The sequence below is a fragment of the Aplidium turbinatum genome, chromosome 13 (assembly GCF_918807975.1).
Source record: "Aplidium turbinatum chromosome 13, kaAplTurb1.1, whole genome shotgun sequence".
NCBI classification, from domain to species: domain Eukaryota; kingdom Metazoa; phylum Chordata; class Ascidiacea; order Aplousobranchia; family Polyclinidae; genus Aplidium; species Aplidium turbinatum.
In genome coordinates this window covers 12,139,976-12,153,221 of record NC_137484.1, presented here as the reverse complement: position 1 = coordinate 12,153,221, position 13,246 = coordinate 12,139,976, and the positions used below count along the sequence as shown (strand labels likewise).

Genomic DNA, 13,246 nt, shown 5'->3' with positions numbered 1-13,246 from the left:
ACCGAGAAGCCACTCTCACAAACCGCACTACTGGACCCGAATGATGCCACAGTAGCGGCAAGCTTATATACATTCAGGAATGCCAGTCGTTGATTGTAGGCTACAGTTCTTTCAGTACTATATTGGAATCCTGGTGTTCTGCAACTTCCGCATGGTCATGTAGGAACTGTTTTTCGACTTGCCATTCCGCCTCAGATGGAATATCTATCTTCAGTTTCGCATATAGTGAAATAAGCGATTCACGGTCCAAGAAGTTTTTATTTTTTCTTGAAAGGGCACAAACAGATGTGTAAAACCATGATATGTCTGCCAATCTAAGTTTCAAACTGCAATTATAGAAGCATATAAGCCTACCTACTAGAACGCAAATGCCAAGGTGGTTGTCCGGTAGCCTACTTTAATAACGCTTAGTGGCAGTCAACTGTACAGTATCCTGGAGACTGATCGGCCATCACACTGCTTAGCTCAGTTGGAAACTGGTGCAGGCCTGCACTGGATCTTACCAGCAATAAATTTCGAGTCTGTCTGTTTAACACAGCATTCCACCACAACATTAGACACACAAGGTTTACAATTAAACAACACAAGAACATTGGGTGTAAAACTGAAAAGTTAGCGAACAGAGCTAATTAAAATCATTTTTTCCAGGGGGGCCAACATTATTGCTGCGGGGCCCCCTGCGCCCCCCTTAGTTATGGGCCTGGTTTCAAACCTCATTTTTTGCAAAACAGCTCAAATAATTATCAGCTAAGTAAATCTCAGATTGCAAGAAAAGCTATAACCCCTGAGGAAAATTTGAAAAATTTTCCTGGGGGAGTATGCCTCCAGACCCCCCTACACTGGCTATGACCCTCCTTCCATTGCATGCCTAGGAAAATCAACCAAGATGCGCCACTGAATTCTACAGTAAACTGCTAGTAAACCCCCCACAACAGCCTGATATCAGATTTCTTGGTACATGGAGATTGGAGAGGTTGCTATATGTGTCTTCTAGAAATGTGGTAGACTTGGAGCGATTTCAAAACAGGAATTATTTTTATGAAATCAAGAGTTTATTCAAACCCTAAGCTGCAATTTCCGTGAAAGTTGCGTCTGTAGAAATTTCCGTATAAATAAGGAATTTTTTGTTAATTTGATCAGCAGGACATAACAACTCCTTAAACAGCGCTTAAAATGAAATTCAATCTTTATACTAAAAAATAAATAGGTTTAAACAGCACAGAAAAAATTGTTCCCTTTGTGAAGCAATGGTAGGAAAAAGGTAAATGTTGATAACATGTAATTGTATAAATGTACCCCGCACATATGAAGTACATGCAGCAGTGAGTATGCAATAGTATTAATACGTAACTATTCTGAATATTTTTTTCGTCGACAGCATTTCATCCATGCGACTGAGAAGCTAACCGTGTGATGTTAACATTAATGAAAAGTCAACGTTTTTCTTCCTCAACCCAAAGTATCATGACGGAGTGACTGGAGAATCGCTCACCGACCGACGTCATTTGGTGTCACCGTTTGAAAAATTGCAATTTCGCTCTCTGCTAGTAAAACTCTTAGCAGTAGCCTGCTGGAGAACAAAGGCTTACAAGTGTTTGCTTCTTTAAGGTATTGCGTACCGTTTAGTGCTGCAGTGCTCATAGTCATAACATTGATAACACTAGTTCCCACTTATGAAGCCCATGGTTTAGGCCCACACGCTTATTAAACCCGATTCGGTCCAGTCCGAAGTTACTGAATGGCAGAGATTCGCTCCTCGCTTATTGAGCCCACCAGATTAATAAGCCCAAAACGTCCGGCCCCGAGATGGGCTTAATAAGCGGAGGTTACTGTACTACCATTAACATCAACACCTTTCCTGCGTCTCACACCACTAGGCAGCTACTTTATTTTTGAAACTTCTCTTTTCCTGGTTTGTGATAGCCTACACTAAAGACAACTGTGTATCGAAACTTAAACAGGGTATACAACTAGGGTTCTTGAAAAATTGTCAACTTATGCATAAGATCGGCTCGGCGCCTTGGAAAATAAAGCCTTTTATGCGTGCGTGGGTTCGATACCCTATCAGATCATCAACGATTTGATAAAAAGTATAGGCTATTAACTTTTGTTTTCCTTTTTCACTCAGCATTGAAGGAATGAATAAAATACGGCAATGCTGTTAGTCTACCCTGTTGCGTTGAAACGCTGTGAGTAAAGCATGACTATAATCAAGACCTGTTACAATAGATACAAATGTTATATAAAAACACATTAAAAAGCGTCAAAGGAATTTGAATGGGTTTTGGTCTTAATTTGTGTAGCTTCTGCCATACGGTATTCCATTTTGTTGAATTTGTGTTTATTTTTCTTGTAAACTTGGATTTTCGATGTGGGTAAGCCTAAACTGCATAATAAGCTTCATTACTTCTACTGGCTAGGTATTATGTTTTGTTTATATTCTACTATACTGTATTCAAAGTTCGTGTCAACATTGCAAGCCATTGGCATTCAGCCCTAGATCGAAGGCACAAACCAAGCCAAAAAATTGAAAACAAAACTGTATGATGAAATGCAAAACTACAATACCTACTGCAATGTACGAAGATGCGTGAAAATACGTCAGACATTTTGAACATTGTTGAGATTTAGGCACTAAGTTCGAAATTTAAATGTTTTCTTTATAATCCAAGACTTTTCACAATCACAAAGTAAGATAAGTTTACTGGCGTATGCGCATGAACCAAATAAACCCTGCTGTTGCAATGCTGACGAAGAAAAAGAAATACTTTATCAAAATGCAATCATTTTAAATGTTTTTTTTTTTACACACTATAAGTTACTCAAGAGTACACAAAGCGTAGTCGGCTTCCATTGATCCATTTCATTAATATTCAGGTTCTCCATAAAACGTTTCTCAATTTTCATGGTTTTCTTACTGGTTAATTTACTGGAGTTTCAAAATGAAATAAGGCTTTAAAAACTATTTTACCTATCGGAATTGCGGCATTGATACTTCCCAGAACCCTGTAGCCTACTTCTAGGTGCGCCGAAAAAAAAAAAACGAACTTACTAAGCCAAATAATAATAATGCCCTTTCGTTTTTTTATTACTGCTTCATCGTTTTATCGATTTATTATTTAGGTATGTGCAACTTGAGTGTGGTCATGTTTTTGCTCATCAAGACATAGACAGATGGATGGAGCAGGAAAGCAATGATGACAGTGATGCCCTGAGCATTCAATTGAAAGAATGTCCTCGATGTAAAAGAGTCATTAGGAAATCTTACAGATACCAGCATGTCATCAACAAGCAATTGATGTAAGTGATAATATATGCTTCGTTCTAATGGACAAGGGATGGCAAACTTTTTTCATTGTATGGGTCATGTCATAGTTCTTTCTAGTTATGCAATAGATTGAATTTCGATTTTAGCAGCATGATCGTTGTTTACTTCACAATGTAAATATTAACGACCTGTTTTAGCCTGGTGCTGCAAGTTCGCTGTGGTAATAGTGAATTGCTTCTTTCTAGTTGTTACACGTAAAGAGCCTTTGGAAAGATTGATGACTTAGTGTATCGGGATATCAAACGTTAAATAGTCAGATAAATGGTCGAATAGTATTGCTTGTGAAATGATACATGAAATGCTTGAAGATTCGGTTCACCGCTTCCAACACGTAAAGAAGTCAAATTCTGAACATCAAACGTCATCGTTGATTTTAAAATGAATATACGCTACTACTTGCAACCAGGGTATGGGATGGAATGGAAAACCAAAACCAAATTCAATTTGAAGACGAAACCAATGCTCGGACACGAGCTGGAGCCGACGACGATGGGATGGAATGGAAGACGTTTTTTCCATCTTCCATCCTGAGATTTTCTTCCATTCCATCTCCATTCCATCTCCATTCCATCTCCATTCCATCTCCATTCCATCTCCATTCCATCTCCATTCCATCTCCATTCCATCTCCATTCCATCTCCATTCCATCTCCATTCCATCTCCATTCCATCTCCATTCCATCTCCATTCCATCTCCATTCCATCTCCATTCCATCTCCATTCCATCTCCATTCCATCTCCATTCCATCTCCATTCCATCTCCATTCCATCTCCATTCCATCTCCATTCCATCTCCATTCCATCTCCATTCCATCTCCATTCCATCTCCATTCCATCTCCATTCCATCTCCATTCCATCTCCATTCCATCTCCATTCCATCTCCATTCCATCTCCATTCCATCTCCATTCCATCTCCATTCCATCTCCATTCCATCTCCATTCCATCTCCATTCCATCTCCATTCCATCTCCATTCCATCTCCATTCCATCTCCATTCCATCTCCATTCCATCTCCATTCCATCTCCATTCCATCTCCATTCCATCTCCATTCCATCTCCATTCCATCTCCATTCCATCTCCATTCCATCTCCATTCCATCTCCATTCCATCTCCATTCCATCTCCATTCCATCTCCATTCCATCTCCATTCCATCTCCATTCCATCTCCATTCCATCTCCATTCCATCTCCATTCCATCTCCATTCCATCTCCATTCCATCTCCATTCCATCTCCATTCCATCTCCATTCCATCTCCATTCCATCTCCATTCCATCTCCATTCCATCTCCATTCCATCTCCATTCCATCTCCATTCCATCTCCATTCCATCTCCATTCCATCTCCATTCCATCTCCATTCCATCTCCATTCCATCTCCATTCCATCTCCATTCCATCTCCATTCCATCTCCATTCCATCTCCATTCCATCTCCATTCCATCTCCATTCCATCTCCATTCCATCTCCATTCCATCTCCATTCCATCTCCATTCCATCTCCATTCCATCTCCATTCCATCTCCATTCCATCTCCATTCCATCTCCATTCCATCTCCATTCCATCTCCATTCCATCTCCATTCCATCTCCATTCCATCTCCATTCCATCTCCATTCCATCTCCATTCCATCTCCATTCCATCTCCATTCCATCTCCATTCCATCTCCATTCCATCTCCATTCCATCTCCATTCCATCTCCATTCCATCTCCATTCCATCTCCATTCCATCTCCATTCCATCTCCATTCCATCTCCATTCCATCTCCATTCCATCTCCATTCCATCTCCATTCCATCTCCATTCCATCTCCATTCCATCTCCATTCCATCTCCATTCCATCTCCATTCCATCTCCATTCCATCTCCATTCCATCTCCATTCCATCTCCATTCCATCTCCATTCCATCTCCATTCCATTCCATCTTCCATTCCATCTCAGAAATCTCTTCCATTTTCCATTTCATCTTCCATCTTCACATTTTGTGATCTCCGTGTTGAAATGCCACATATGAACCAAAAAACCATAGGCTAAATTTAAGCTAAAAATTTAACAGCAGTATTTTCCTAAGGATTACGTACCGTTTGAATTATTGTTTGAACGTACTGTTCGAATTATTTCAGCAAGCAACGTAATATTTTGCGTGTCTTGATAAAGCGTTAGAAAGTTAATGATGGAATTGAGATGGAATAATGGAAGATTGTCTTCCATCCCGTCATCAAGATCTTCCATTCCTTTCCATCCTTGACATTTTCCATCTTATATCCCAAAACCTGTCTTCCATTCCATTCCATCTTCCATTCCATTCCATTCCATCCCATCATATTCCCTGCTTGCAACAGCTACTTTAAAATTGGCAATAACTTCCTCTTTTGCAATCTATTTAATATCGGCTGGTACTCTACATAGTCTACAATCGTCTTCAATATACTTTTCATTGTAATCAAATCACGCGGCTATTTACAACAGATTTGCTTGGACCAGAAGCGTCCAAAGACTGGGGTAATATTACATTACAAGAATTCATTTTTCTGGTCAACAATTCAAAAAGTTTTCATACTGTCACGTACATAAAAACTTGTGGAAGAAGATTTAAAAAAAGATTGCGTAACTTAAGGTTACCCTTAATACCATGGGTCAGTGTTTGACGAAACACCACACAGAATTACGCAATAAAATAGTTCACCTATTAAAGAACAAAAATGTAGCCTGCCGCCCGACCTGCGCATATTGATTGTGACAGGTCATAAAAGAGAGCATATTGCTAAAAAGAAAAAAAGGTCATACAGTACATTTAACCCTTACAAGGTTGGGCTCCCTGGAGTCTTGCTCAGTTTGGGGAGGGGCTGTCGATTCTTCTTATGCTTTAGGAGTGATATCTTTGTTATTTTTTAAGGTACGGTTTCAAACTTTGGGATTCACTTTGTAAAATTATTCACGCTGAGCATATCCGAAAATTAAAACAATGTGAATTTTAGAACTGCTTATAGACTTTGAAATGTTGAGGTGACTTATGACTTTTGCATTATTTTGCGATTAAAGCAATTGTTTACCCATTATTTTTTGGTAGAGTAATGAAGAACATGCATTGCAATGTTGTGATTAAAATTTTTTTACATAATCTCAATTTGAATCTATATCGTCAGACTAATAAAATAATGGCGTAACTCACTTTTTGACGAAATTGAGATATTAGTGTTTTGTAGGTCCCTAAAATGTAGCGCATCTGCCACAAAATTTTCTAAGACCTACGTTAACGGGAAAGTGGTATTTTCGTAAAAATGTCAAATGGCCTAACTCAAACGCATGACTTAGGCCATTTTACCAATCTTTTTAATCGTTTTCTGGAAGTAAAGCTTTCCTCCAACAGAGCAGATGGTCAGAAGACGACGATCTAAATTGTATAGAAATAGAGCTTCCACTTTATCACCAGTCAAGACGATTAATTTAACACAAAATAATTATGTTTTTTCTATTCTATGTATCGTAATCTTGGCCATTTTCAAGTAACCACCCTACTTAAATCTATCTGTTTTCTCTCTGTTCCTTTGAGAAGCTTCATTTTCCTAGCACTCTGGTAGTGCGACTTATCACCTCACACTGTGATACAGGTCAAATCTTCTCAATGCGCCGTTTCTCGGAGTCTTCTCGCACCCATGGCAGGTTTTTGTAGCAAGTCATTGTTGGATACGGTACCTAATTAATTCTCAGCTTAATATCACACTTAGCGACTTCATAAGCTTGTTGCTGAGTTCTTCGCCATCATTCTTGAATTTCACAGATGGGAGAAGGAGAACATAGGAAAACATAGATTTTAAAACGTTTGAATTGACTTTTATGTGTAGGTAGCTTAAATGTGCCAAAGTGGGAAAAGAGGAAAATCACTTTTTGGCGAAATTTCTCAATGACTTGCCTACTGTAGATTCCCATTACTGTAGAAAGGTCACAATGTACAGAAAGAAGAAATTCTTCTACCCTGGAACTATACCATAACCCAATCTCATCGGCAATACAAAGAGCTTGCTTCTTCTTCTTCTCTCGTTTGACTTGTAGTAGCTTAGATTGGCAATGCCTCATCGTGCAGCCATGATACGGTAGTTGGGTCCAGTTGTCGAATACCAATGATTCCACTTGGGGGTCGTAAGATGGGACATTCGTGGAGTATGTGTTGCATTGTTTGTTCTACCGCTCCGCAGACACATATCGGCGTATTATGTAACCCCCACCTAAACAGATTAGCTCCAGTGCAGCCAACGTCACATCTGATCCTGTGCAATGTGAACCATGCCTTTCTTGAGAGGTCTGCCCCAGGAGGGATGGAGAGTGCTGGTATAACTGAAAACTGGAGAGGGATATGTGGCAGCTCGTTCCATTCCTGGGCCCATATCTTCATGCAGCTGAAGTTCTTACCCACAATCTAAAGAGCTTGCTGAATCATCAGGAATACTACCATTGAGCACAGCCTTTTTTAGGGAAGTATTTCATAATGAGAACTTCTCCGTTTTCATCGGCTCCAGCTTATGTCCGAGCATTGGTTGATCATCAAATTGAGTTTGGATGGTGATATCCTATGTGGCTTTGGAGGCCCAGTCTGTGATGGAAAAGACGTGGGCAAAAGGCACTGGGAGACGATCATCATAGATCCGCCGCCAATATGTGAAACCGGGCTGGAGGTTTCCAACTCTACCAAGCCTGTCCCCGTTACCCGTGATATCATCGCCATTGGGCTTTGTTTGGCCCAGGTCCAAATTGAAACAATTTAGGCCATTTGCTTGTATGTTTATTTACGGTGGTCGTAACTACGCGAGGGCTACGCACACACTCTTGGCCAGCTCCATGTCCACTGCGGCCCAATAACATCGAAACGTGCAGCTTCAGGGGAACTGGTTGCAACGGGCTGCCGGGCGCTCTGTTTATACCACGTAAGGGTCAGTGCGACGTGTGTGTTTCATTCAAATACAGTATTATTACCAAGGAACAATACGATGACCATATCAAGTTGAAGATTGAAGCTTGAGATGAGAAGACGAAGACAAAGAGTCCGCTAGCACAGTAAAATCCGTATGGACAATGGATTTACAGGCTGTACTTCTGTGTCCTAAAACTAAGGCAAGCAGTATGTAGCCTATTATAAAACCAAACTGCAGGTACACAATTTTACACTATTCAATCTTGAATCAAAAGATGCTTATTGCTCTATTTGGAATGAAACAGAAAGTGATTTTCGCTGTGAAGTATTCGCTTTCTTGCAATTTAATCTTTTCGGATGGGTAATTTGTGGAAGCCCCGGTCTGGAGGAGATACAGTAGTTATTTGGAGTGATGGGTGTGGATATAAAAATAGAAACTGTAATGTCTCTAGTGCCTACTGTGCCCTTGCATGGAAGCATGACATCACTATTACTCAGAAGGACCTTGTGGCTGGTCTCACTCAAATGGAGTGCGATAGCATGCACAGTATTTTCGAGCGAAAATTGGTAAACAACATTTTTACGACGAGAGATTACAAAATTATCATCCAGAATGCCAGGATCAGACCGCATCCCAGCAATGTACAGAGGATGCAACACAGTGATTTTATGAAAATCGATAGATGATGCTTGTTGAGTATTAGGCCTGGAAAGAAAGCTGGAGATCCCACTGTTCATGATCTTAGAGGCCGAAATCATGAAAGTAGTGAAATGGTATTGTACAAGGTCCCATTAGGTGAGGCTGCACAATGGGAGGATCTGCCACAGCGGTCACAAACAAACTTAGACGGCACTTCATGGATTCCTATTTTTTCGAGCCTTCTTCCAATTAAATTGAGGAAATACAATGATCTCCAATCTATGAAACATGTTATGCCAACATTGTGCCACTCCTTTTTTGATAATTTGCCTCATTACTGATAATTTATTCAGCTTGTCTTGCCAACTGTGAACTGTTTTTGGGCGAAATATGCAGTCTGGCATGAAATATAACTCCTATCGTTAGATTGGAGTTGCTATTAGGGATTTTCCTGTTAATTCTAGTCGTATTATCACTGTTATTATGTCACCGTTAAAAAACTCATATTGATAAAGTCAAAATATCAAATGGCCTAAGTCATGACTGTGCATTCAGAAAATGGCCTAAGTCATCCCAGCACATTATGGGATGCAAAATGAAACAAATCAAAGTATACATGCTCATTGTACTTGCATCGACATGCTATTTTCGTTTAACTGTACAATAAATATGATAAAAACAACCGTGTAGACAGTTTTTTTCGATTATCTCAAAACAAGAAAAAATGAGTTACGCCATTATTTTATTAGTCTGACGATATTTTTCATGCAAAATAATAACTTTTCCCACGCTCAAACATAAGGTCGCTCCTTGACTAAAAGAACAATGCTTCATCAATTACATGCAGTAATGAGATTTTTGAACGCGTGTCACACCAATTTGGATTATGATCTTGTGACCTCGGTTCCAAGAACAGCAACTCCTACGCTTTATTAACAAATGTAGACCAGCTGAAGAAGCAGGGTGGCGTTTATCAAATAATATTATGTAATCCACGAAACGAATGGAAGATCATGCGACAAAAAACGCTGTATAAATGCAATGTATTGTAGTTGCAACAGCGTCTCTCAATGTAAGTTCAATGTGAACTCGGCTACATACAAGGCTAGTACTAGGAGTAAGATTACCCGATAAAGTCGATGATGCGCTACGACGTAGAGTCTACGTAAACAGAAGTCAGAAAGAAATTCAAAATAAAACAGTTACGGTTCATTAATTAACAGAACGTCACAACGCTTTTCGTCAAAAGGAAAATCTGTAATGCCTCGGGTCATTTTCTTGTGGATTCAATAAGCTCTCTAAGATTCATACGTCACACACTAAAATCCAAACAATATTTAGATTTATTCGAAGTAGTATTTATTATGCGTCAAATCATTGTGAACCTGGAGAAATACTTTACACAGAATTAGCTGCTTAATGGGCGTTTGTGCGATAAAAATGTCAGTTTGGCAGCAAAATATTGATAAGTATTTTGATTTGGTTACAGTAATACCGGACTGCAGCAATTGGCACAAGGCTCTTGCAGCAACGTGTTTCAACTTGATTCAATGGTAAAGCAACCTGTGTTCTGTCAGGTTATGTACACACAAGTTCAGAAATATTTAGGAATATGCAATGAGGCACATTGAAATTACAAGTGGCTGCACATTTACAGTTCGATAATACGAGGAATTGAATACAACGCTAATACAATCATTTCGACGTGGATTCAACATTGCAAGACGATGTAAACATGCGCGGGTTTGCAATTAGATCTTCTGTCCTTGTTTGTATAAAAGTCATAAAATCAGTCGTTGTATCCGTGCTAAAATTCAGCTATGTTCAAACCGCATTACATTGATATTTTCTAAATAGAAAACGGATTTATAAAATATGAATACAATACTGTTTCAGCATATAAAAATGCTGAATTTTACATCGAGGATTACGATTAGTTTTATGACCCACTTTTTATACAAAAAAGGATAGATGATTTTGATAAGCAATCTAATTGCAAAACCGCGCATGTTTACAAGTATTCAACGTCTTGATATGTTGAATCAACGTAAAAATAGCTATCTGTCTAATGAAAGGAAAAAAGGAAAATCTTTCATTGAGCTCCGCGTTTTATTTAGGCTGTGGTTGAAGCCAATGTCTATAAAACCGCAATCATTCAAATAGTTTATTCTGCGCAAAAGCAAGCTTGACATACTCGTATAGAATGTGCAGGACATAAAGGCTTTTCACAGCACTGACATTGGCCACGGTTTTTTGGTAGTTTCTTTTTCTGGCTTTGGCACCTTCTCCCATAATAGCGTGTTTGCATACGTCGCATCTACGTCGTGTCGACGATAGTTGGTGCAGAGTGGCCCTTCTGCCGCTTGGAGTTGTTGTTGAAGGTTGTTTCCCTATGACTGCTTCAATCTTATGTATGGTGTGATAGTTCAGGCCCTGGAGAGATCGCGACTTTATGAATGGCTTTACGAGTTCCATGGCCAGTTCCCAACCGAAGTCGAAGGATTTTCGCTTGCGTGGATCAGTCCCTTCATTTAGTGCTAAAACTGTAGATGCGTTGACGCGGCAAGTATCCAAAAAATAAACAAACGCAGTAGTTGTCCACCGTGGGGACTTCGCTTTGCACGTGAATGAACCCATCCTTTGGTCGATGATATCGGTGCCACCCTTTGTGAAGTCGTAAAGCTTATACAAGCCTGGCTTCTTTTTGCCGTCATCCTTGGTAATCCCCAATAGAGGTTGCATGGTCGTCAACATCAACACATTCCACATGCCAGAACTCTTCGTTTTTACTACATAAGAATGTAGGCTGAGATCAGCCTCACTCGTCTGCCAATAAATTTTGTACGAAAATTCCTCCCTACCACTCACTTGCTTCACTTCCAGGGGTATTCCTCTACGTATAGCGTTGAGGGTTCCCACTGACGTTATACCTCTGTCAAGCAACCACTGCGCGAGTGGTATGGAGGTGTACAAGCGGTTATACGAAATATTCCGACCTTGAAGGTCACCGTGTTGTTCCAGGCTCATCACCATTTCTTTTACCACTTCTTCTGTTCCACGAACGTAAAAATGAAATGGCTCTTCCTTCGGTTTACCTGAATAGACCGATGCCGTAAATGTGTATGGGAATCTGCTGGCGTTCACCGACTTGAACAGAAGGCCATATTTCGCAGGCTTGTTTGGATTATATTGCTTGAAGGCAATTTGTGTCCTCATGGGGTATAGCGTTTGGTCCAACGACAAGTAGTCACCTGGAATGACATGTTTGCCGCAGTTTTCGTTAAACATTTCGAAGACGACTCGAAATGCGGCAAACCGGTCATTCTTCCAACGTTGCGGCCTAGTATTTTGGTCGTCGAACGAAATGTTCGAAAATAAAAATTTAAAGCGGTTCTTGCTCATTGTTGCACTAAACACGGGATGCCCTTGCAGTTGATTGAACAATACATCCGTGTAATGACTAGCCTGTCCTAAAAGCCCCCGAAAATACCCCAACCCAACAAAGGCCAGCATCTCCTCGTTGTTGGTTGGGCCAAAATAGCAGTACCTGCTGTCATCTAAAATTCTCTCTGGCAATTGAGAAATGAGTGTGGCAATTTTTCTATTTGCTTCTTGAACAATAATGTTCAAAATGTTTAAAGAAAAAAAAAATAGTTCCCATGCTTGCCGAGGAGTCTTTGCTTCCCCTCTAACACCAGTCGGGCCAGATATAATGTTAGCCCGGCCCCTTCTCCCATTATGCACCGGTCTCGCATTAGACCAAGTAATTCTGACGCCGTCCTCTTGTCTGTTCTTTGGCTTTTCTACAAAAGTTGTATAAGACTTCAGTGTGTCGGGAAACTCAACAGCATCGTAGTTGTTCATGTCGAGAGAGGAATCTATGCTGTTCACCAGTCTTTTCGATGTTATAATCCGTCGTGGTGGCGCAAACTCCGGTTGAACATCGCCCATGGAAGGTAACTGGTCGTCAATCTCGATCGGAATCGCTGTTGCAGAAGTTGACGGAGAAGAATCCGCTTCTTCATCTGAATTGGAGTGCCATAAATCCTCCAAATCATCCGCCTGGCTTTCGTCGTCAGAATCCAGTAAAACATGTTGCAATTTCTTCAGCACTGAATCTTTGCCTTGCCATGTTTCATTTAAAAGTGAAAAGGACGTAATTCTTTTAATAATGGCGTTGAAATACTAAAGAAAATGTATAATAAAACAAATTGTTAGTCACATAGAAACTAGTTAGAAAAAAACTGTTACACAGAATTATAAAAGTCAAGAATAAACCAGAACTTTGCAATATAATAAATTGTCAGACCGTTGTCAAAAATTGTGAAGTGCACTTTACATATTTACTGATGATAAAACTATATGAATGTTATGG

The 13,246-nt window shown here is 40.0% G+C and overlaps 1 protein-coding gene across 1 annotated transcript in view; it reads left to right on the top strand.

Annotated features, from left to right (window-relative positions):
• Positions 1 to 13,246, top strand: part of LOC145781652 (NFX1-type zinc finger-containing protein 1-like) — a 95,151-nt gene that overhangs the window by 71,556 nt on the left and 10,349 nt on the right. Inside the window, exon 26 of the mRNA XM_082593327.1 lies at positions 3,124 to 3,300. Within this exon, the coding sequence (XP_082449453.1) occupies positions 3,124 to 3,300 (177 nt within the window). The remainder of the gene's footprint in view (positions 1 to 3,123; positions 3,301 to 13,246) is intronic.